The sequence below is a fragment of the Epargyreus clarus genome, unplaced genomic scaffold, assembly GCF_041222505.1.
Source record: "Epargyreus clarus isolate Ecla_fem2 unplaced genomic scaffold, WU_Ecla_fem_2.2 ptg000014l, whole genome shotgun sequence".
Classification (NCBI taxonomy): Eukaryota; Metazoa; Arthropoda; class Insecta; order Lepidoptera; family Hesperiidae; genus Epargyreus; species Epargyreus clarus.
Genome location: NW_027332222.1, coordinates 929,578 through 953,452, shown reverse-complemented (window position 1 = coordinate 953,452; position 23,875 = coordinate 929,578). Strand labels below are relative to the sequence as shown.

General features: G+C 34.9%; 1 protein-coding gene across 2 annotated transcripts in view; it reads left to right on the top strand.

The window, feature by feature from the left end:
- Nucleotides 1-23,875, top strand: part of Nlg3 (Neuroligin 3) — a 116,626-nt gene that overhangs the window by 39,422 nt on the left and 53,329 nt on the right. For both annotated transcript variants that reach the window (XM_073079420.1, XM_073079419.1), the window contains exon 2: nt 17,662-18,215. In XM_073079420.1, the coding sequence (XP_072935521.1) occupies nt 17,765-18,215 (451 nt within the window). In that variant the 5' untranslated portion in view covers nt 17,662-17,764. The remainder of the gene's footprint in view (nt 1-17,661; nt 18,216-23,875) is intronic.

Genomic DNA, 23,875 nt, shown 5'->3' with positions numbered 1-23,875 from the left:
AATCTATTAAACTGTGTAAGTGCAAGGATACAATACTCGAAAGGATAAGTTGATCGCATAGTCTTAGGGCGTGGGCTGAAACTTGCGTGCACGCAGGCCAATTTCATCGTACGCTCTAAGGCTTTGTCCTTATTAATACTTTTCTGTAATAACTTTAACACGAAATTCGCAAGTGTAGCGTGGTAAATTTTACTTACAGTAGCGTGTTCGTGGACTCAAATATAGTTAAAATTTTAATTACGTTCACAATAAAATGTTCATAAATAAACCGGTCAGGTGACGTCAGCAGCAGTAATTGCTAGTCTAGGCAACAATGTCTGGTCTATTAAAACTGTCCGCAATTTTAATGTAATTGTTTTATTATTTAATTAAAGTCACGGTGCATCATGCTGTTTTTGGCCACTACTAATTGGGGAGGATATTTTACTGATGTAATAATTATGTACGAGTAAATACAATTGAAATCTTTGTCAATGGTTATTTTAAAATGCTCAGTTTATCATCGCACTGACATTATCAACCCATTTACTGTTACACTAATAGGCAAGATTCGTGAAGTATTTCCACCGTCAAAGGATATCGGTAATCAATCCCAGATGAGATTAGATTTCTACCTGAGGTTGGCCACAGATGCGGTGCTATTCCTGAGGATTGAATTGGAATGCCTCAGTCAAGGCACCCTTCAAAGCGGAGCACAACAATGCTTCAAACTGCTGTTAAAGGCACAAATAGTTATGGCGATAGTGCTTCTGGAGACGAACCACAAAGGGTTCTACCACCTTCAAATTCTGTTTACTTGTCATTATTAGAAACTAAACATCAATCATTAAAAAGGTAAATTCGCATAAGACAATAATATGATAATATACCTTAACTTTACCATATTTAAAGTCCATCCGTATAATAAAACCACGAAAACAGACGAAAGCAAAACTTTGAACATAATATTCGCCTGAATTCACTGCCCGCATAACAGAATAATGTTTTATTTCACGAAATGATATTTTAAAACAACCTTCGCGTGACATTTATTTACGTTACAGTATTTATATTTAGGTCTGCATTAATTATAATTTCATTTCATTGGCCGGCTCGTGGGATTTAATTATGGAAAACATTTTCAGCTACATATTATTATTATGTGAAACTCGATTATGCCATCGGTTTAGTACTATGAGATTCAAATGTTAAGTTTGACAAAGGTTTTTTACACGACATGGAGTGTAATGTTTTTAAGCGTATTTAATTACATATGTGTACATATATTATGGTAAGTGACCACTTCCGCCGATCGACAATTGTTATCAACCCTAGATAAGATGAGAGTTAGAGTTGAGACTAAAGTTGGTCGACCTTATGTCAGAGTCTATAGATTTCAATCAGATATATTACATACCAAAATCAGTTTTTGTATATCGAAAGAAAGAAGATGATAGGCTTTTCTTGCTCCCTTCAGTGCCCAGCAGTGGACTTAAAACCGCAGCCATATAAATCCCCTTTATCGTAATACGCTGTTGTTTAGTGCCCATTGCCGGTCCAAACTGTTTATAAGCCAGTACAGAGTACCATAATACAGTGTTATTTAGTGTCCAATGCCCCATATACAGTGGCCAATGCGTTTTGAGTAACGATGCGTTTGATAATCGGGAACGATTAATGACTTCCGTAACTGCGGACCGAGTGACGTTGCTTCCTGTTATATCGTTTCGTATTACGTTACATGGTAATACTATCGAGATTTTGGCTAGTTCCATGCCTTTTATTTCTAAAAACGGGTTTCTTCTTACTATCAAGAAGGTTGGGAGGAGCAAGGAGCTCATATAACGCGGATTGATAGAAGTAGAACCTTATTTCCCACTATTCTTGCCGCCGCCGACTTCAGAAATATGTACTAAACCACCATTTATTTCAATTATTTTTTACTTTGTAGTGACATAGAAGTCGGTTGTATTTTTTTGTTAAATTTTTTTTTCACCCTTTTTAGTGATGACATACTAACATTTATATTAATACAATATAAAATTGTATAAACGTGATCATGAATGAAGGTAGGTCTGAAATTACATTGATTGGAACCGCCCGCTCGCAGGGCGCTGTCGCGCCCTGCTCGCTTAGTTTTATATGTTCCAACCTAACCTAACTAAATAGTCAATGATGAACTGGCTTTGCAATTTCATTAGAATCTACACCAAATATCTTCAAACACAATTCAATTATTCTCATCGGTTGAGGAGTTACATATTTTGTCACCGAGCCACATTATCAAACCCTTAAATAGTCAATGATGAACTGGCTTTGCAATTTCATTATAACCTACACCAAATATCTTCAAACACAACTCAATTATTCCCATCGGTTGAGGAGTTACATATTTTGTCTTCGAGCCACATTATCAGACCCTTAAATAGTCAATGATGAACTGGCTTTGTAATTTCATTAGAACCTACACCAAATATCTTCAAACACAACTCAATTATTCACATCGGTTGAGGAGTTACATATTTTGACTCCGAGCCACATAATCAGACCCTTAAATAGTCAATGATAAACTGGCTTTGTAATTTCATTAGAACCTACACCAAATATCTTCAAACAAAACTCAATTATACCATTCGGTTGAGGAGTTACATATTTCGCCTCCAGAACCCGCTCTGATCCTCATCATATTTAATTGGGACCAACTTGTAGCAATTGTATATACACGAAATTAAAGGCATCAAAATAGGTTCATAAACGGCGAAGTTATGGCTGTTATATTTACATGGGTGGAGGAGTTCCCCTCATTTTTCCGGAACCCATCCATGGATCCTAACCATATTTAAATGGGACCAACTTTCAGCTCGTCTCTATACAATAAAAAAAGATTTATTAAAATCGGTCCACTAACGGCGGAGTAATTCGTGTACATACATAAAAAATAGAGAGATACCGGCCGAATTGATAACCACCTCCTTTTTGAAGTCGGTTAAAAACTGCGGGAGGCCTGGACATACTTCACTGCTCTGCACGAATCGTTCTTTTCGGTGTAAATTATACAAGGGTACTATTTTCATAATCCGTTCATTGCGCATGTAATCACACAGGAGCAATTGCATTATTTCGTATTGATGTTAATTACAACTGAAAAACTATCATGAGCGAAATATAATTAACAATGAAATTGAGATCATAATTTCGACCATTGACGTAAATAATGCAAAGGTCTCGCTTGCATAATCCGTGGATTGCTCGAGCGATCACACATGAGCGTGCAATTGCATTTTTTATTTATTGATATAAAAAATTAATGTGTAATAAACGAAACGAGCTACTAAACAAATTGAGAACGTCATTTCGTTAAATTGGCGTAAATAATGCAACGGTCTCATTTGTATAACCCGTGGATTGCACGATCACACATGAGCGAGATATTGATTTGTTACATTTATTAATCTAAAAGTTAACCTGAAATGAACGAAACGAGCTAACAAAGGAATTGAGAACATCATTTCGATAATATGGCGAAAATAATGCAACGGTCTCATTTGCATAACCTGTGGATTGCTCGAGCGATCACACATGAGCGAGCAATTACATTGTTTCATTTATTGATCTAAAAAGTTATCATGAAACGAACGAAACGAGCCAACAAAGGAATTGAGAACATTATTTCGATAATTTGGCGTAAATAATGCAACGGTCTCATTTGCATAACCCGTGGATTGCTCGAGTGATCACACATGAGCGAGCAACTATCTCATTTCGATTGGTGTTCCCCCTATTAGTTTCTAGTTAATTGAGTTTTGGAATACCCTATTAACTGGCGAAGGCTAGTTTGATGGTATCTTGTTTAATATTAAAATATACTTACATTGACATTCCTTAAAAATTCGACTTGTAAAATTATTGCTACTTCATTATTAACTATCAAAAGGTCGGTTCCCAAATCGACCTAATAGGTTTTTAACGATATACCAGAAGACTCTGATCTGAGTAATATAGTCGTAAAGAGTATAATATTAACATATTGTTAAAAGTACTAGCCTAGTCGTTACCACCACGCTTATTTTGGCGTGTGCCTATTCAACTGTTACAAGCACACAAAATTGCAATTATTATGAAAATGCATTAATTACGCATATTTCTGTACAAGTAAATCGTATAAGCCAATTCATCGGTTTCTAATCTAAATCAGAGATTTGTACAAGGCGTTTAAACTTAGTCCTCTGTTAGTAGAACCGTTTGTGGGTCGACTCCAGAGGCATAACTGCTATACTTATTTCTGTTTCATAACAGCGATCCTCACTGTTCAACGATGATTTGGTAAGAGTAATTTGGTAATTTAACGCAATAAATCTAATCTTATCTGGGATTGATTATAAATTTCAATGGGCGGCAGTAGGGTAGACTAAAAAAATCTACAACATTAAATAAAACTTAACTCCATAACTAATCTCGAATTAGTTCCACAAACGGTAACAGTAGGTAAATGGCTTCTGACACACAAATAGCATTTCAAAACTAAATTAACTTGAACTGCTGAGCGGCAACATCAAACAACATAACAGCTGTTCATCTATTATTACGAATAGTTCGCATATGCACAACGTATAATTCTATACATATCTGGTCGTAATCTCATACTAACTTATTCATGTTGAACTATTAATAAGCGTTTTGAAGGTGGTAGAACTCCGACGGCACCACCGCTACACCTATTTCTACCTAATAACAGCAGTATTGTGCGCTGCTGTGTTCCGGTTTGAAGGGGGTGGTAAGGGAGACAGACTTTTCCGAGGCGTTCCAGCTTATACCTCAGGGGTAGCGGCGCATCTGTGACCGGCCTCAGGTAGGAATATCTAATCCTATCTGGGGTTGATTACAGATGTCCATGGGCGGCAGTAGCCAGTTACCATCAGGTGGAATGTACTCGTATGCTCGTCTGCTACTCCTATATCATAAAAAACAAGCGTTTATCTCTATAATTCCAGTCTACTTACAAATATAAAACTGAAAGGATTTGAAGTATGCAAACTTGCACCCTTTACTTATTTAGTCTGCTTAGAGAATAATTATTTAAAGATTTTTACTTATTTTAAAGTGAAAACTTACTTAAAGTTTTAAATAACATAGCATAACAGGTTAAAATGGGCCAATTAAAAAACGAATTATGTTTGTGTTCGTTCGATCGTATCTATCACTAACATAATCGAAGTAAAACCTGGACAACTTAGTTTGGTATCAAGGAAATATTATAAAATTATATGTATTAAACTAATCATGTAACAAAACACTAACTAATAACAACCAAGTTAAACTTTGTTAGATAAATATATAACACAAATGTAATATATTAAAAGGTTCACGGAACCCTCAGTACCCAAATCCAATGCGCACTTGGCTGCCTTTTTATTCACTATATAAACCTCCTTTCTGTTCCATTTTCCATTGCGTTTGTAATGACTACTTATTTATCATAAACACTTACGTAAGCACTTAATCATAATAACAAATGGAGCTCCGACCGGTAGTAGGCGAAGATGGATTACGTACGAAAACAGGAAGTCCTTGTTTCTTTTTTTACATTGTTCAGTATTATATTACAGTGGTATGAAAATGTTTTTTTTTAAACTCCTTTATTGAAATTGTATATTCTCTTTTCCATTCATAATTTTATGAAATCGTAATTATTTATTATATTCACACCAATTTCTGCGTAGTAACAGCAGCGATAAGGTCTACTGTGTTTCGTTTTGGAGGGTTCGGTAAAAACACACTTATCTAAGGTTTTCTAACTTAGTCTTTACATATTTTTGTACGGAAAAGAAATAAAAAACGGGCACAACGGTCACCTGATCGTAAGTGGTCGCACACCTATAATTAATCCCTGATGGGATTGGAGTCCTACCTAATGGTGCACACAGATGTTTAATTAATTGTAGATTAACTATAAACGCTTCGAGTAAGTATCTGCCTTATACGTCTGGTTTGAGCACCAATACCGACGTATTGCTACCCTGCATTATAAGGCAGAAATAAAACTTTTGCTACTTAAAATGTCATGTAAATTTTTAACCTGTACCACTTTTGTTACAAAAATACATCGTACAGTAAATCCTACTGTTTAAACTTATTTCAGAGTCGGTTATTTCTTTTAACCCAGATAATCTGAAACAAAAACATTTTTACGAAGTAACTCCGTAACTGCGAAAATAATGCTTTTTGTTGAGATAAATCTTCTTAGTGCATTAATGTGGACCGAGTGATGCGGCTGATCGTTGCGGCTTGCGTCTTGCGGGTGCTGCGTTATGCGGCTATTGAGATTTATATTAAATTAATAAACTCGTCATAAGTAGTAAACGAAATTATCACTTGCTTAAATGGTGAAGAAAAACATCGTGAGGAAACCTGAGTAATCTTAAAAAAGGGTTTCAAAGATATTTGAATTCTACCAACTCGCACTAGGCCAGCGCGATGGATTATGGCCTAATTCTTTTCATTCTGAGAGGAGACCCGTGCCCAGTGGGAGAGTAATGGGTTGATGTTAGTAAACGAGTAGTCCACCCGAGTTAATTGATTACTATCACTTGCCTGTAAATGTAACAAGAATATATATTTTTTATAATATAGGAGTAGCAGACGAGCATGCAGTCCACCTGATGGTAAGTGGCTACTGCCGCCCATAGACATCTGTAATCAACCCCAGATAGGATTAGATATTCCTACCTGAGGTTGGTCACAGATGCGCCGCTACCCCTGAGGACTAAGCTGGAACGCCTCAGAAAAGTATGCGTCCCTTATCACACCCTTCAAAATGTAACACAGTAGCGCCTAATACTGCTGTTATTAGGCAGAAATTGGCGTGGCGGTGGTGCCGCCGGAGTCGAACCACAAAGGGTTCTACCACCTTAAAGAAGCCTCATAATCTAGCTGAGGTTATACGTAGATGCACTGTACTTGTGAACTAAGAAAAAAGGCGGAAGTCAAACATATATGTTGCTCCTTGACGACTAAGATTACATAAGTCCTATAAGATCCTAAGTCCAACGACTAAAATGTAATGCTTAAAAAGAGATTCAGGAAACACAATCCAACAATGTTGCACTACTGTGATAGATCTAAAATACTGGGGTGATGTCGCCGTCTAATGAAACAGTACGTTCCTGTAACTAGTATGATATGTAAATTTACGAACTTCTGGAAAGTCATTGAACCTTGTGACCTTATCGATCACTCTCCCAGCAGAGGATCATTCTTTGGGCTGTCATATCTTCCAAGTCTATAACTTTATCTTATTCTGTAACTTGTTTCATTGCAAGCGACCAAACTTTAAGATAAACTTTAATTCACAGCTAATATTTAAGATACTTTAGATTTACTACGTGGATATCCCTATTATAACTAATTATGTAGCAAAAGTTTTAAGCGCATTTATGTTCTCGTATGTTGTAAGGCAGAGAACTTACACGAAGCAGTTCAGACTTTCAAAATCTATAATAATATACTACATAATTGCTATCTGCATTAAGCCAATTTTAGGTGTAAATTCCTAACTTCCAAATAGTATCCAAATGTGCTAATAATTAATTTATTATCTAAAAACTCTAATATCTATTTAACTGCTTTAATATACAATTTTGACCTATTTTTTTTTGATCCATTACTTTTCTTTTCATCAAAACACTCGTTTACCCCGAAATTGTAGTAGAACAATGCCCTAACATTTCTTAGCAACTTTCAATCAAGTGTACATCGAACGATTGAAATAGGTATATCAATCATCAAACTTTCGTCCGGAAGTTTATTGCTTTCGGAGAATTGGTGTTTTTATGAGTTCTCAAAGAGATTTCCCGATTTCCCCGCTTCGTATTTTTATATTTCGCCCGAAATAACTTAGATTGGAGGTGGTCGGACGGTGATTTTTTGATGAATCCATTTTGCTTTATTGCACTTGGACTAGCTTCGGGTAATGGACCATTTTACGGTACCTTTGGCTCCCATTTTGCCTTTAATAGCGGTATTTCGCTTTATTATTTATGACCTCATTTTTTGAGCTTAAATCCGCTATTAAATTATATCTGGATGTCATGTTGAGAGCTAGTTATATTGGCAGCGGCACGCTTACTGCAATGTAAGTTGTGGTGGAACATTGCTCTCTGTTCCGCTACCTCACAAGCCGTGTGGTTACATTAAATTATACCTGATATACCAGGTTATTGAGTATATATTAACAGCTAGTAACAGCGACAATACAAGCCCGTTTCTTTATTAATTTCACAGTCTCCATAGAATTTTTTCTGACATGTTGTATCTTTACGATTTTTCAGAAGTACAGTGCGTATACGAACATGCGTTTTGGAAGTGTAGTGGTTGCGGGTATATTCCTAGTGAATAGGTAGAACACGTAATTTTTAATTCTTATGTACTTACGTCTTCAGTTCCGCTCACATTTTCAACGTAAATGATTTATCAACATTTACGCAGGATTGTCTCATATGATCAAAGGGAATTGGACCACAGATCATCACGCTGGCCAAGTGCGGATCAGTAGACACATTAACAAGTTTAGTATGAATAAACTGTTACTCCCAATTGACATAAGAAGTCTGGTTTCCTTACATTAAAATGCCGTTTCATATTTATCGCGAATCGCTAATAAAACGAAACATCAAATCCGCATCCCGCCGATAATCCCTATAATCAATTTCATGGGCTTCATCAAATCGTTCAGACGCTTCGCTCCAAGGACCTCAGCGCATTGTTATGAACACATTAAAACAGCCATAAATTGAAACTTTTAACACGTTTTTCAACTCAAATAAAACATGACACGAGGTCGTAAAATCCGGCGCTGATGCGTATTACAACGACGACACGACTATTTATCGTGACCTACTTGTAACTATGTATTGATACTTAACAGAATAAATGTGCTGGCATATCGTAGTGTCACGTTGTGTGTCAGGTAATATGACATATCAGACGGGCTGGCATACTACATTGTCAAGTTACATAAAATCGAACGTGCTTGGTTCGTAGTAGCGAAATTAAGTTAACAAACGAGAGTCTAGGCATTTTTACTTTTATGATTGGCGATCGCTAGTGCCCACGGGTATCTGTATATACCTGAAGAGGATTTGAATCCTATTGTTATTCGCTAGCTCTAGGTGCGTCGCTACCTTTGAGGACCTATTTTCAAAAGTCTTATTTAGCCTTTTATAGTCTTGCTCTGTCTGACTCGTTTTTCGCATCTCTATGATTAAATAAAAATTAAAAGATATGTTGCCATTACACACAAAATACACAGGATCTACACCTTCCATAGTTAACTGAATCTACGCGTACATTGGTTATAAAATTTTAATCATTTTCAGGTTATATTAAAGTCATGTATAGCCAACGTGTACCTACCAACTAGTGTTTATTAAATTTTGTGAATAAGATAATATTGCAAAAATCGTGTGATAGTCTTGTAGTCGGGAGTTCTAAATGTTCCCGTCTACAAGATTTGGGGTCAAGTTATTATGACCGGCAAACTGCAGCGTCAGCCTGTAACACCCAGCTAGTGGATTATAAAGAAAACTGTTTTCGTGCGATGTTCCCGTTTTTGATATCTTTAAGATACTAAAACGTAGAAATAATAAAGTTGGAACAGCAGTTATTTTAGGATAACGGATTTTTATTTTCTGCGACATATCGTTAGAGGACATTTACAGAAATTCTTAGATTAAGTAGTCCTGCTTCTGTGTTAATATTACGTAGGTATATATATGTTTCTTTGTAATATATGTTTCCTTTATAGATTAAATTTGTTTTTAACTTTCTTATTACATAAAGTGATTTTGTTATTGGTATATTAACATCAAGCTAGATTTAGATAATGCCAATAAACGGTGGAGTAACTCGCTAAACAATGACTAGTATGTAAACGCCACATAATTTTACACGCATGTCGCATAGTCCTGTAATTTCCTCTGAAAAACCCTGCGTATGACGGACGAGCGTCGTGGCGAGTGCCAACTATACCCGAGCGAGATATTTACATATTCGTACTTGTGCCTACTCGTCTGTTAGCGGCGACTACGTAAACCTGGCATCAACGGTACTGTGAACTATTTTTAATATCTTTTAATTTACCTTTTTACTAGACTTTCGAGTAACAACCTTGTGGCAGTTCATTATATTCGTCATTGACAGTATATACTGTATTTAATTTCATCAAAATATTTCAGCATTGAGTAACTAAATCATGTCACAATAAATCCACATTACAAAATATAAGCCCTAATCCAATTTGCTCTTGTCACTTTGATAAATGAAATTCAATTTCAGCCCAATAAAAATTGTATTGATAAACCGTTGATAGAATTTTATTGTACAAATTTATTTACACGAATCTTTTTATATAAAAAAATCGAGAAAAATTGGTGGCTGAGAAGATGTCGGTACCGATCGAAAAATATACGTTTAACCTTTAAGTGTAGGGTTTTAGAATAAGACCTTGTCCCTTCTTTTTTTAATTCATGAACCTTACCTCCAAACACTGCTATTATAACTTGGATATTGTTGATGAATCATGAAGGGTTCAACCTCAGGTAAAAAAACTTTATATTTCAAAAACTTCGACGACATGTTTATAAATTTTGATGGACATTTTTTTCCAAATTTCAAAACAAGCTTTCAGTAACACTAATTTATTGTTCATAATCTTCTCAGAACTCTTCTATTAGGCATCCATGTCTTAGAGGTTCAACGTCTTGAATATAAAATGACGCCACTAAGTCCATCACGCAATGTCATCCAAACTAAACCTGTATGCAAAATATCAGCTGAATTGAAGCAAACTAGTTAAAAATTCGGTTGCAAGATTTGACCCTCACTCCATACAAAGTAACAACGCAAGTCCCATAAAAGCTTGTAATAACACTTCTTTCGAGGAGTAAATAAAACGAAAACGACTCGTTATACAATGTATCAATATGTTATAGCAAAACATAAACTATGTTATATTCCCCGGAGCCATAAAGTCTCAGAGACTTCATTCTATACGGCGCCGCATTCCCTCGACGCGACGTCTGCTCGATTCCCCGCGATTCTAGTCAATGCTTGACAAATGACATCCACGACTCCACTATTTTAAAATGGCATGAAAAGAGTAGATTTCTCCAGATTTTGACGTGTACTGAATGGTTTCAAATCTATGTTATAAACTCATACGTTTTACGTTTCAGTAGTAAATGTGAGACGACCCTATTGACAGTGAGAATGTAACGTTCATGTTGGACTGATGGTAGTTAAACGAAGTTCCTATATTTGGTGAAGTAATCGACTTAAGGATATATTTTAGCTTATTACTGATCTAAAGCTCAAAACAGTAAATTCTGCTGCTTCTGTGATCGGGTTTACAAGATTTATTCAACCATTAGTGCTTACAGGTGCCCCATAATACAAAAGCTACCTTAAATTAGGAATTTTGACGTAGTCACCTCGATTGGCTATAGCTTGGACAAAAAATAAAGAAAGATAATGCTGTATATTCCTGGACTTTATGCTTTAAGCGCCTTTTACTACTATTACGGAAAAGGAATGCTGCTATTCGCTACCATCACATACCATTCGCTTCATCTATAATACCTCGTACGATAAGAAATGATAAGAAATTTTAATTCATAATGATCGGATCTACCAAGGTATGGAACCAACCCGAAATCGTCAGCGGTACAGATTACCATACTGACCGGTTCACAGCTCAGATGGTCGTAAGAGAGTTTAATAAGACACCAATTTAGCGGCAACCTAATTACGTATAATTTCCGAAATGAAACTCTAGAGTAGAAAGGAACTGAACAGTGCCAAGTGACGCAGTAAACATCAGTGTCTTGGCCACTTGGCAACGTAAGCGCCTCGGATATCTCGGCTGGTTAATTAAAACTGGAGGTTTTTGGGTTAAGTCTGTTAATCGTTGGGATGAATTTGTACCGTCAGTTCCCTGTTGGTAAAGCTTGGTTCTTGAAGTTTGGATGAGATAGAAGAAGAAAAATAATTTGCTCCAAATGATGACGTGATAACGAATAAAATTATTTTCAGCAGGTATTTTTCCCTCCTAGACTAAGAGTCCAGGATTTGAATCTTCGTCGCTTCTCCTAATCGCTCTCCTATTTGACGGTATAAATATGACGACTGAAGAAAATAAAAGGGCTGAAGGTAGCAATACATATATAAATAGTTATGACATTAAGTCCGTTTTATTATAATGGGTTGCGTTGGGTTCCAACTGCAAAAGCAAGATGCTTTTGTGTCATTACAAAGAGGTCATTCAAAATTTAAAAAGAGTTATATATTTTAAACTCCGTATTTTCCGTTTGTAGAACCAACATCTTAATCTTATATAACGAACCACATAGCCCGACGTTATAAATCCCAGTTAAAAGAAATTTGCTTTTAAAAGAACCATTTAAAGAAGCTTCCTCGCTAAGCTGTTATCCTGGTATTTCGCTTTACAGCACTTCTGATGTTTTGGTGGAAACTTTGTGCACGCTGTTCTGGCTTTTATTATCTTACAGCAAGGGTCGTTTTGGTGCGAACGGGTTAAAGTTTGTCGTGCTACATATTCGGAAGTCAGTTTCTGTGTTATCAACAGTTGTAAAACTGCTAAACTTGCTGCACGTAAAAGTAAAGATGTCGAAACTCGCAACATGAAAACAGGGCGGTGTTTTCAGATCGTACTTAGGAAGAGTCAGAATTGACAGAAGAGATTGAAAAAATTTAAATTCTTGTCTCAAAGACAAGAAGATACGGTACTAGTATACTCTTCTATTCTGAGGAGTCTCATTTCTATTATTTGTTGTATCACCTCCAGACATCACTATATAACTTATGTCTCAATTTAATACCCTATGCCCTATTGTATTGTATTACCCACGTACAAATAATTAATGCACTTATGTAGCAAGGTAGAATTACATACGTATGATAAAATTATTGGTTATTGCGTACTGAAATAGTTTACACTTCAATTATTAATTTAGAACTTTTCAGGTTATTTAATGGAAACTAGTTTTTATGCGAATTAAAAGAACCTATTGAAGGAGAATATCTAATACAGAATAAATTAATGGAATGACAAATGAATTTAATGACAAACGATGTAGACCGTTCAGGGCAGTTGAGTTTCAAGATTAATGGAGATAAGGTCCTTGGAAATAAATGATTGGGTGAAGCCTAGATAAAATCTAAACAAGTTAAAACAAAGACTAAAGTATAAAATTGGAATATAGTAGTGAAGTAGTGGTAGGAACTTTACGGACCATGTTTTACCAAGGAAGTTAATGACGTGGTTTTTCTCAAGGACACGCAATCTATTGAGTAGATAACAGAACTTTTTAATTTCTCTTGAAAATTTTCAAGTAAACCTTATATATGTTTTTTTTATAATATGGAGTAGCAGACGAGCATGCAGTCCACCTGATGGTAAGTGGCTGCTGCCGCCCATTGGAATCTATAATCGACTCCAGATAGAATTAGATATTCGTACGGGTGGTCGGCCACAGATGCACCGCTACCAAAGGACTAAGCTGGAACGCCTTGCGAAAGTATGTCTTCTTTACCACACTCTTCAAACCAGCACACAGCAGTGCTATAAACTGCTGTTATAGGGCAGAAATAGGTGTGGCGGTGGTGCCGCGGGAGTCGAACACAAAGGGTTCTACCACCTTCAAAAATTCTACCAATCCCTTAAATTGCACACATTATATATAATTGTTAAACAAAAATTTTCTCCCCTAAACAGTGTTGAAGTTAAATCTGAAGATAAATTACAAATTATACTTTATAGCAAATATATCAAGAAAATATGTTGTAATAATTTAAATATTGCAAATAAGCTATATTCGTACCAATAACCGAAATTAAACTTCCACGTAAATGTTTGTTATTGTGTACAGTAGAAACGAGATTCGTTCAATATATTAATTAGGACTATAGTTTTTCCAGTACCTATGTACGTTTATAATAATTACAAGGTTTTTAATACGGGTTCATTAGGGTGCTTGTAAACTACGCGTGTAAAATGTTCTGGTAAAATAACGTAACATGATTTTTTAAAATGAATATTACGTGTTTGTTTTTGGAAACAGATATTAGTTTCTTCGTGCGTCAGCGCAACAGGTTAAACAATATTTATCTGCCACTTATTCACATTCCACTATTCATATTAAATTCAGTTTTTGTCTACCAAAATAAAAAATTGACAATTTCTACGAGACAGGAATTGTCAAACCTCGGTCTTAGGTAGGCAAAACATCGGATAGATTTATAATTAATAAAGGGCGATTGACTACAACAATATCATGCATGTATTTTTCGATCGATTTTCACTTTATTTCATGAAAAGGCGCGATGAGAAAGAATATCAAAATTAAGAAGGTACGTAAACTCAATCAACGCTGTGTATGTGTGTTTATAAACCGATCTTCACTCCATATAAAAATTGTTGCTTTTATAAAGTAGATAAATATAACCGTTCCGACAAATACTAATTCTACGACTATTCAATAGTTCCAATTAAATAGCATCAAACACCAATTTAAGCGGTTCATTTGGCAGATAAATAAATAATGATTCGCATTGTTTCCTCTGTTCGAACGCTCGTGTTAATTAGCTAAACAATGTTGCCAATTAGATGCGTTCTTGCGCGGCCTCTATTAGGCTGCTGAAAACTGTGCGTGCGAAGTCAGAATATTGTATCAATTCACAAGGAATTTTAAAGACTTTTGTAAAAGAAATGAACGACAAAATAATAGTTTCACTATTAACACGTTCCTGTCCCATTGTTATTCTCATATGGACTTCACACAATTCTCCTCACAAAATGAAAGATCAACACTCCACTAGAGCCAAAAAGAACGATCAACTACAATAACTCTTAACATTAATATCTTATCCATCTCTTGTTCAAAATAGTGCATAAGTGCATAAAACGCATCGTGTTACACGCTACAATATAAAAGTGACTTTCAAAAGCGCCGTTTTCAATTACCTTAGCTATTTACATCGGAACTGCGTGGAAATAGCGCAAGTAACCCACAATCGTAATATCTACTATAGGAAGCTAATTTGGAGCGAGTAGTTTGTCGATGATAATTATACGCCACATTCGTATTCATATGAGAACGTGGTGGAAAATACATTTGGTATACATTTTGGGCTTGGAAATTAAGGGAAAATTACGTCCATATTCTTAGGGGATTTTTTGTGACCCGAATATAATATCTTGAGAACTTACTGTCGCAACAAATTACCTTGTTTATTATAATATCTGTTTATATACCTTAAATTTCAAAAACAACTGTCTCACTGGCATGTATTTTAAGGAATTACAAAAATAAATAAACACAAAAATATTTTTTTAATAATTTTTAAAAATAACTGTTAAGAACATTGGAACACATATATCAAAAATAAAACACGTCATAGAGAGCCAGTCAAATTTATGTATCACGTCATATCCGGCCAATCAGTGCGCTCCAACGCTATAAGCCGAATTGATCGTAGAAGCATGAATCTTCACAGAAACAATGGATGCGGCACACACGTACAATATCGAAGCGAAGATAGGAGACAAACGGGGCGTGTATCCATTGGCATAGACGGAGCAAGTTATTGCCGCAATAAATTTGATCTCGATAAACAGGTTCTCGTAAAACCTTTGCAAGGAATCGTGCCTCCGCCAACGGGCATAAAGTTTCTGATAGCCGTTTGAATGCTTAGACAAGGGTAGACAAGATTACGGGTGCTAATCCCTATCTGTTCGTTGTTTGATGTTTGTTTGCTTTTCCAAACGAATTGAGCTAATCTCCTATTTTTCAACGAAAGTGCCCTTCGGTTTTATTGAGGTACCTACCTGATTTTATTGCTAATAGTTTGCGTTTTCCAAGCCAATAGTTAGAAGTACATTAGGAATTCTATTTCAGTCATTAGGACATCAAACGTACCCTTGGTTTATGCTATTGCATGAGTCATTCCATTTTTCATGTTTATCCATTTGCTAAAGTCAAGGAAATTACTAAGTAGTAACTACTACGAGTAGATTTTTAAGGATGCCTGATGCGTTATGGATGGATTGAAAATGTCTAACAGAGAGTGTCCGCGAATCCTTGACAAACCTGGTTTGAACTTGCGTTACGTAGTAGTGTCCAAGGTTCTCCCAGTTGGGGGGAAATGTAAATGGGGTAGACGTGTGACTTAAAGATAAGGTGAAATACGTATAAAAAAAATCTATAACGTAACCTGTTTAGTTATTTTATATGAACGTAAAATCCGAATCCTTTCAAAAATAAATCATTTTATTGTAATGTTATCTTTAATATCTCTGCTAATTAACATTAACAATAAACTATTTCAATCATAAGGTATGAAAACATAAGAAATATGAAAAAAAAATCAACAGTGCGCCATATTTTGCATTTCTGGACAGAGCCACCGAGCGAATTCAAACAAAACATCTTTTTGCATAACGGTAGATAAAGAAAGCAATATCGTTTACTATAAGTGCAAGCGAGACAGTATTAGTACGTACAACTACAAACAAATCACTTCTTTATCTGCAGGAAGGAACCGGATCACATTTTGCAGTTTCTTTTGTTCTCTTTTTAAAGCTTTTCGATGTTGTTTTTTGGCAAGACGTATTTCACTGCAAACCTATTTTAACCCCGGTGCATCGTTTCTGAGTACAATTTCCTGTCTTATGGTCGTCGTGGACATGCACAAAGATGAGTGGAAATTCTTTGTATTCCTCTTTCTACTAGGTGTTTCCCTGCCCCAGAGCAGATCTACGAGTATATACATCGTATAGAGTCAGCTCCAACTTAAGAGATCAAATTTGGTATTCTGCTCTGAATTTGAAATTGACTGCCCCATCACACGGACCAAGTTGCGTGGCCTTTTGTTACATATATTAAAAAAAAAATACTTTCATTTCGTAAAAACAATTTTTATTTCCAAATAAAAGAAAAACAAACCAACACCCAGTTCGTTTTAAAATCAGTGCGAGTAAGTATGTACTACAATACAGACAGAATACTGCTATTGGCGGCTTTCATTATCCTTTCAACATTAACGTTGAGTGTAATGAATGACCTTTCCGTCAAAAGCTACTTTGAATACCCTTTAGAGATACAAAAAGGTCGCCTAATAGGATACATAATTGTACCACTTGTCCCTTCGAATGGATTAATCTAAATGTAGATTTGTAAAATAATTATTTCCAGTCTAAAAAGGTTAATTTGTTCTATTTATATAGCAATCATTGGTATAGCCCGACTCTATATGAAGGCCGTTTATAAGTCTCAATAGCAGTAGATGTATTAAATCAGATTAATCGTTAAAATATACATTGCATACGTTTGATCCATTACATATTTGTCTCGCAATTTATTTCTGACTTTTAGATAAGCAGCAGGCTTTAGTACGTCATAACACTGATAAAATTGATCAAAGACACGTCACATAAATTGGATTCTTATAAGTACCGACTCTAGACAATAAAACCCAGTCCTGAATTAAAGAGATAATCTTGATTACGGTCTTATGGCAGAAGACTTTGTTATTGCCAGTGACAGCCACATTCCTCAAGTCGTAAAACCTGATAAAATGATGCCTAAAGCTAGATCAAATTTGTTTCAGATACCTCAGTAAATGTTCCCGAGAAGACATATCACGCAAAATGGTCGACTTATAGCACTGGGCAGTCCACACTACGACACACTGTGGCGGCGGAAGCGGAAAAATGTTAATACTCATCTTAGCTTATTTCATTACACTACCGGTACTAACTACTAAGTTCGTCAAGGGAGATACAACGATGGAAGACAAAACGCAACCCTTAATAAGTTCAAGAGTGGTAAGGACTAAGTATGGTGACATCCGTGGTTTTATAGTTACACCAGAATCTAGATATTTGGAACCAGTTGAAGTATTTCGAGGAGTACCGTACGCTTCACCTCCAGTCGGTTCATTGAGATTCATGCCCCCAGTATCTGGAGCTCAGTGGTCAGGAGTAAAAATAGCTGAAGAATTTAGCCCAGTGTGTCCACAAGTACTACCAGATATAAGAAATGAAACAGCTGTTTTGAAGAGAATATCAAAGGGACGGTTGGAGTACTTAAAAAGGATACTGCCGTTCCTCACGAACCAATCAGAAGATTGCCTCTACCTGAACATTTACGCGCCAGCTCAAGGTAAATATTTGATTATTTTACTTTTTTTAAAACATATAGCTTAACACAAGGACATGGATTATTGGCATCTACTAACGCATATCAATCCCAACACATTATTATGCCACTAAATAAAATAAAATTTTCATTGCAAATTGCAAATGGTTTTATGATGTTTATTTTTTTGCGTATTATTTGGACATAACTTTTTATTATTATCATCCATTGATTTAGATTTCAATGTCAAGTACAATGATTGAAAAAAGTAGATCAAAAATATTTTGGGCGTTATTGTCATGAAACCGAAGCTAGAGACAACAATTTCATTAAAACGAACGTCTGCAAAGTCATAAAGTTGAAAATCACGGATTAAAATAGTGGTGTGGGTAAATCAAATATATCAGGCACTTCATCGTCATTAATGGCACAGAACGAGCCATATTGTGTTCTCGTAAATTGTAAAATGAACATTAACCTGGGAGGCGTTGCTCGTAAAGCAAGAAATACGAGGCACATACATACGCTTAACTAGTACTCGGATGGAGCGATTTCTGGTTTATCAGTTGACGCGTATATAGATAATGGAGCTACCAAGAATGTCTACCTAAACTAGACATTCTTCAAGATATAGAAGATATTCTTATAGAGAGTACTAAATTTGACTGAAAATAATTATTCTTCCACTGCTGTGCACGGGTCTCGTTCTGTCGTTTGCATAAGTAGAGCTAGTAGCATATTTAACTAGATACACTTATAATTGCGTATTCTTAGAGATATGGACTTTAATTGAATGGAAACCAATTATTTAAGTATGAGATATAGTAAGGACACTTGTTTTTCAAGTCAGAAGCAGAACTCATCAGCACATAATTCTACCAGTGGTGTTTATGCAGACGGATATTTCCAACCTTAAAAATATAAAAACGTATTTATGTTTTGAGAAATGTGATTATTCGCTAGCGAAGACCAAGTTTTTAATTTTTAATTCAGCCTTCATTTTTAATTCAGGATTCCGAGCTTAATTCAAGATTCATTTTTACGTCACAAAATGAACATTATGTAAAATTAGGTTGGGTGTTCCAGGGACAAAATAACTTGTTTACTCGACTCTTAAGGACACCTAGCGGGATTTTGTTTTATTACCCCTGAAATTACCTCTTTATTATCCTTGATTTAGTGCTTTTTATTAGCTACGTTGGAGATAAGGGTTTGTATCTAGTACTTTCTGAATGTTTTAGTAAACAAATAATTATACTTGTGTATGCATTTTGTGTATGCTTGTATGTAAAAATGAATAAATATTATTCAGAGTCTATGTATCAGAAAGTCTGCAATCTAACCTCAAAGATACTTATTTTTCCATATTGTGGACGCTTGCCTAGAAGATTTACATTACTGAGAAATTAAAAATTAATCTGTTTAACATAGCAACAAAGGAGATTGTAATATAACCTGTCATTGAAACTTTTGAAATAATGAATTTAATGTAATTTAGGACAGACGTTAGCATATGAGGAATATTAAACAAATATACCTTAGAAATTGGATACAAAAAAGGATCCGTGTGGATTATAAAATTTTCGTACTATTCAGACAAAAATTTGGCTTCATTATTTAATTTCCATCCCTTTGAAGGATTTGGGGGATTAAATACTTTTACTGAATTAATTTCACCAGAAAGTGTAATTACGGCTACTTGGTGACTGACCAACATTTGAAAATTAGAATTTCTAGCAGTGCTTTATTCTTTGTTGAAGGACGAAATTTAATTAATGAGAATGAAGCAGCATTACTTAAGATCAGGATTAAATTCTCCAAGTATCCAACTAACTCTTACAAATTTATTTAACTGAATATATATAAGATTGGTAATAGCTGTAAAAAGGTAATATATCGTTGTCACTAAACTGACGTTCGTTTGATATGTTGCTGTAGATCGGGACTGAGTTTCAGTTCCACCACTTTTGTGTTTGAATAAAATGACTAATAACAACCGTTTATTACATTAGATTACTGAAAACTACACTATCAAGTGGATATAGTGATAGAATAATACGAGAACTTTTGTTATGTATGGGAAAGAACGCACAACTTAAAATTTCAAAAATAATATTGTCTATACTTAATACATCAACTATTTTGTTGATTATGCTTTCAACTGTTCGATACTTCTATATGAAATACAATGCAACTTTGAGGCTAAAATGTATCGAACTAAAAAGAGATAAAACCAAAGACCCTAAAAGCTAAAAAATCTATAAATGACCCAAATCCGGGCACTCGAAGTAGTCACAGGCATATGTAGGTTCGGCTGTATTTCCAAAATGCTTGGCTCTGGTATTACGAGGAAACGACACGTTCGTAGCAGCGCCGCCTTGCCCGATTTCGAGTCTTTTGTTGGAAACATTCCCTATGGTTACACTTGCGTTATGCGACGTAGCTTTTACCTGATTGGCCTAAAAGATGTCGACAAAACATAATGGCATGCTCGCTATGAGTTTCCGAATGATCTTTTTCATTATCCGATATCGAATTTGGAGACATCCCAAATGTAGCTTATTGAATATTTTACGGTCTAAATTAAAATGGATTGCATGTACGTAATAAACCTGTTGGACTTTGCCTTGATACTTGTGCATTTTTAATAAGGATTCGTAGAACACCATGATGATGACATCCATGATGTTTTCATCAATAAGACATGAAAATCTCCTTTATGGAGAAATATTACGCAGTAGCTTTCTTACGCTGTCTTTGCCTGTGTTGCATTTACATCGTTTTGGACCTCTTCCTGGAGTGAAAATAAAATGTGAAATGGAGGGATATTTTCATATTTACTTTCTTATACTCAATTTTTCAAATCGACTTAATATATCGTAGATCTTTTTCCAATCTGGGTTATGTGTGCGAAGCTTAAATTGTAATTTACCTATATTATATATTTTCCTGCTATAAATTGAACCAACAAAGTCAGCAATTTATTTTGACTTATGAAACTTGAAGGGTTATTTGGTTCGATATTGATATAATAGCTTTTAGGAACGCTAAAGTTCATGATTTAGAATGGGGGTAAAGTTGCAATTTTGGCAAAGTATACAGTGTATAGTGTTTTTTTTTTAATAGTGCCAAGTGTCTACGTGATATATGCGTACTTATCTACTTACTTTAGAGTAAATTATACAAAAATACTTTGTCGTCAATACTTTAACATGAAATATACTTTACTATGGATTTAAAGAATTCGACTTACCTTTGAATTGTTATGATTCTTTCTCCCTTTTATGCGTTCCGCGAATATTCAGCTTTGCAATATTTCGTATGGATAACAGTACGGATACTAATGTGAGCTATCATATCTATTCCTGTTTAGAGCTTTAGCTCATCTTCGACTTTAAAAGCTTGTTCATTGATCGTTTTACTTTTTTGACGTACTTAGTTAAATAACATGCTAGTATTTGATCTGTAAATAACGTCACCTTTGTCACTATCGTCAGAGCTATTTCGTTATTGCTATCAGTGTATTCAGCAGGTTCGTGTGGAACGGACGGATCAATTGACTATTTGCATGTCTTACGTAGCAATTCATTCCTGATTCAAAATGCAGGCGATGGGTATTGGTTCTCATTGTTAGACATTTAGGACATTTTAGCATCAAATCTACTACATTTTTATTCTTCGGTGGAGAAATAATTTTAATTATAATAAGGTAAATGGAGGTACAGAGATGTAATGGTGGACGATTATTTTGGTTCAAATATTACATTTATATTTTAACGACCCATCTATCAACGACATCGCTATAGCGTCTAAGTACATATTTGAGTTCAGTCCTTCAGCTTTAAAACATTATTTAAATAGAAAATTGATTTTCGAATATTATATCATGTATATATATTGTTCAGTAATTTTATGATTATCTATTACAATTAACAAACTATTTATGTAAATCATAAGTACCTATAATTTAGACTCAGATACACTTCGCCCAGTTTTACAGACTCCTAAGAAGTAATGAAGTTACAATACAACGTATAAGACTCTTATATCATTAAAACTTCAATTTACCGAACTTTCTCCAGTGTGGAATCGGTATCACGTATTTTCACAAACACCAGCACAGACGCGAGGAAATCGATTGACCTCAAAGACAATGGACGTCGATTGGAATTGATGGGAAACGTCTAAACTCGCTGTGTCTATATCGCAGGTGGATTGTGAAAATACAAGTATCGTTTAACACAGAGAGAGTAAAAGTTTCGTAAAATTATTTTTTTATTCCATTTTACTGTTCGAAATATTAGGAACTTGAAAAATACAAATAGCATCTTTCACCCACTAAATTCTGGTAACTTATGCCAATTTAGTTTTTTTCGGTAACATTTTTTTGTGAAGTCTGGTCAGTCTAGGTGAAAATCTTAACATTCATTTCATTCCGAGATTTGTAAGAAAGATCTATAAAAAATGTATTTTTATAACAGCATATACATGATATATTTTGCACATTAGAAGTCGTTATGACGGGTACTTCAGCAAATATTGTTAAATTAAATATCACATTTTAACGAAATATCTTTACTTAAATAATATAAGACAATATAAAGCTGTTATATGTAGTCAGTGAGTCTAGTTTTACTGTTGCGGTAATGATCAGTTTTTGATAAAATAAAAATATCGGAACTGACATTTTGTGCCTCAAACTAAATACATTAATATCAATTGCAGCGCAATTAAATGTAGCACTATTCTCACAAACATGTCAACAGAATCATATTCGAATGTTCCAATATCATTACATAGTGACTGACCTCAGGAACAATGGACGTCGATTGAAATAGACAGTATCCCGCGGGCGTTCGCTATAAACAATATCTTTGATATGTCTATTTCCTATACATGTTAGTAAATAGAGTGCTTGTGCTGTAGCTGCAACTGATCTAATTGATTGGAGTATAGTGATTCAATAAGGCAATATGTATCGGTTATGGAGACGTACGCGTGTATCGCTACGTTGCTTCTATGTAGTTGTGATACCTGTCTTGAAATACTTTGGGTGAAAATGGTGCATTGTTAGTCATAAAGGGAAACATTTTTGACTTAAAGCAGCGTTATAATTATTGTACCTTTATTAATTATTAGACACTAATAAAGTGTTCTAACTTAACTCCGAAAGGCGTCACGCATTTGAATACTAGCACTCCGCAATCAGTGTCCATGATACAAAATCTTCAGCTCCACTTCATCTGATTATTTTGTTAGAAATTACTCTGAATCAAAAATACAAGCACAAGTTCCTTCACTATTTCTTCTCCAATTGAAACATCTTGCGAAGTTTATTAAAAAATATTCTACAAATAATGTTCTTTGAATAAATGATTTTAAATTGATTTGATTTGCTATAACATAAAGTACTGCAGTATTTCCACACGCCCTTATTGATTTCCGGTCAAATAAATGCGGTATAAAACTGCAATCATAAAGCTTTAATGCCTACGATATCGCGTGCTGAAAGTTTTCAACTAAAATATTTGGCAAAGCCGCAATATAGACCACTGAAAACACCTAAACTAGGTTCAGAAAGTTTTTCCTTCATTTTTGATTTATGGAGGATTTTTTTTTTGGTTTTAAAATGTGTATACTCATTTCATGTAGTAGTTAATTTGTTAAGTCATGAGTTGGCTATA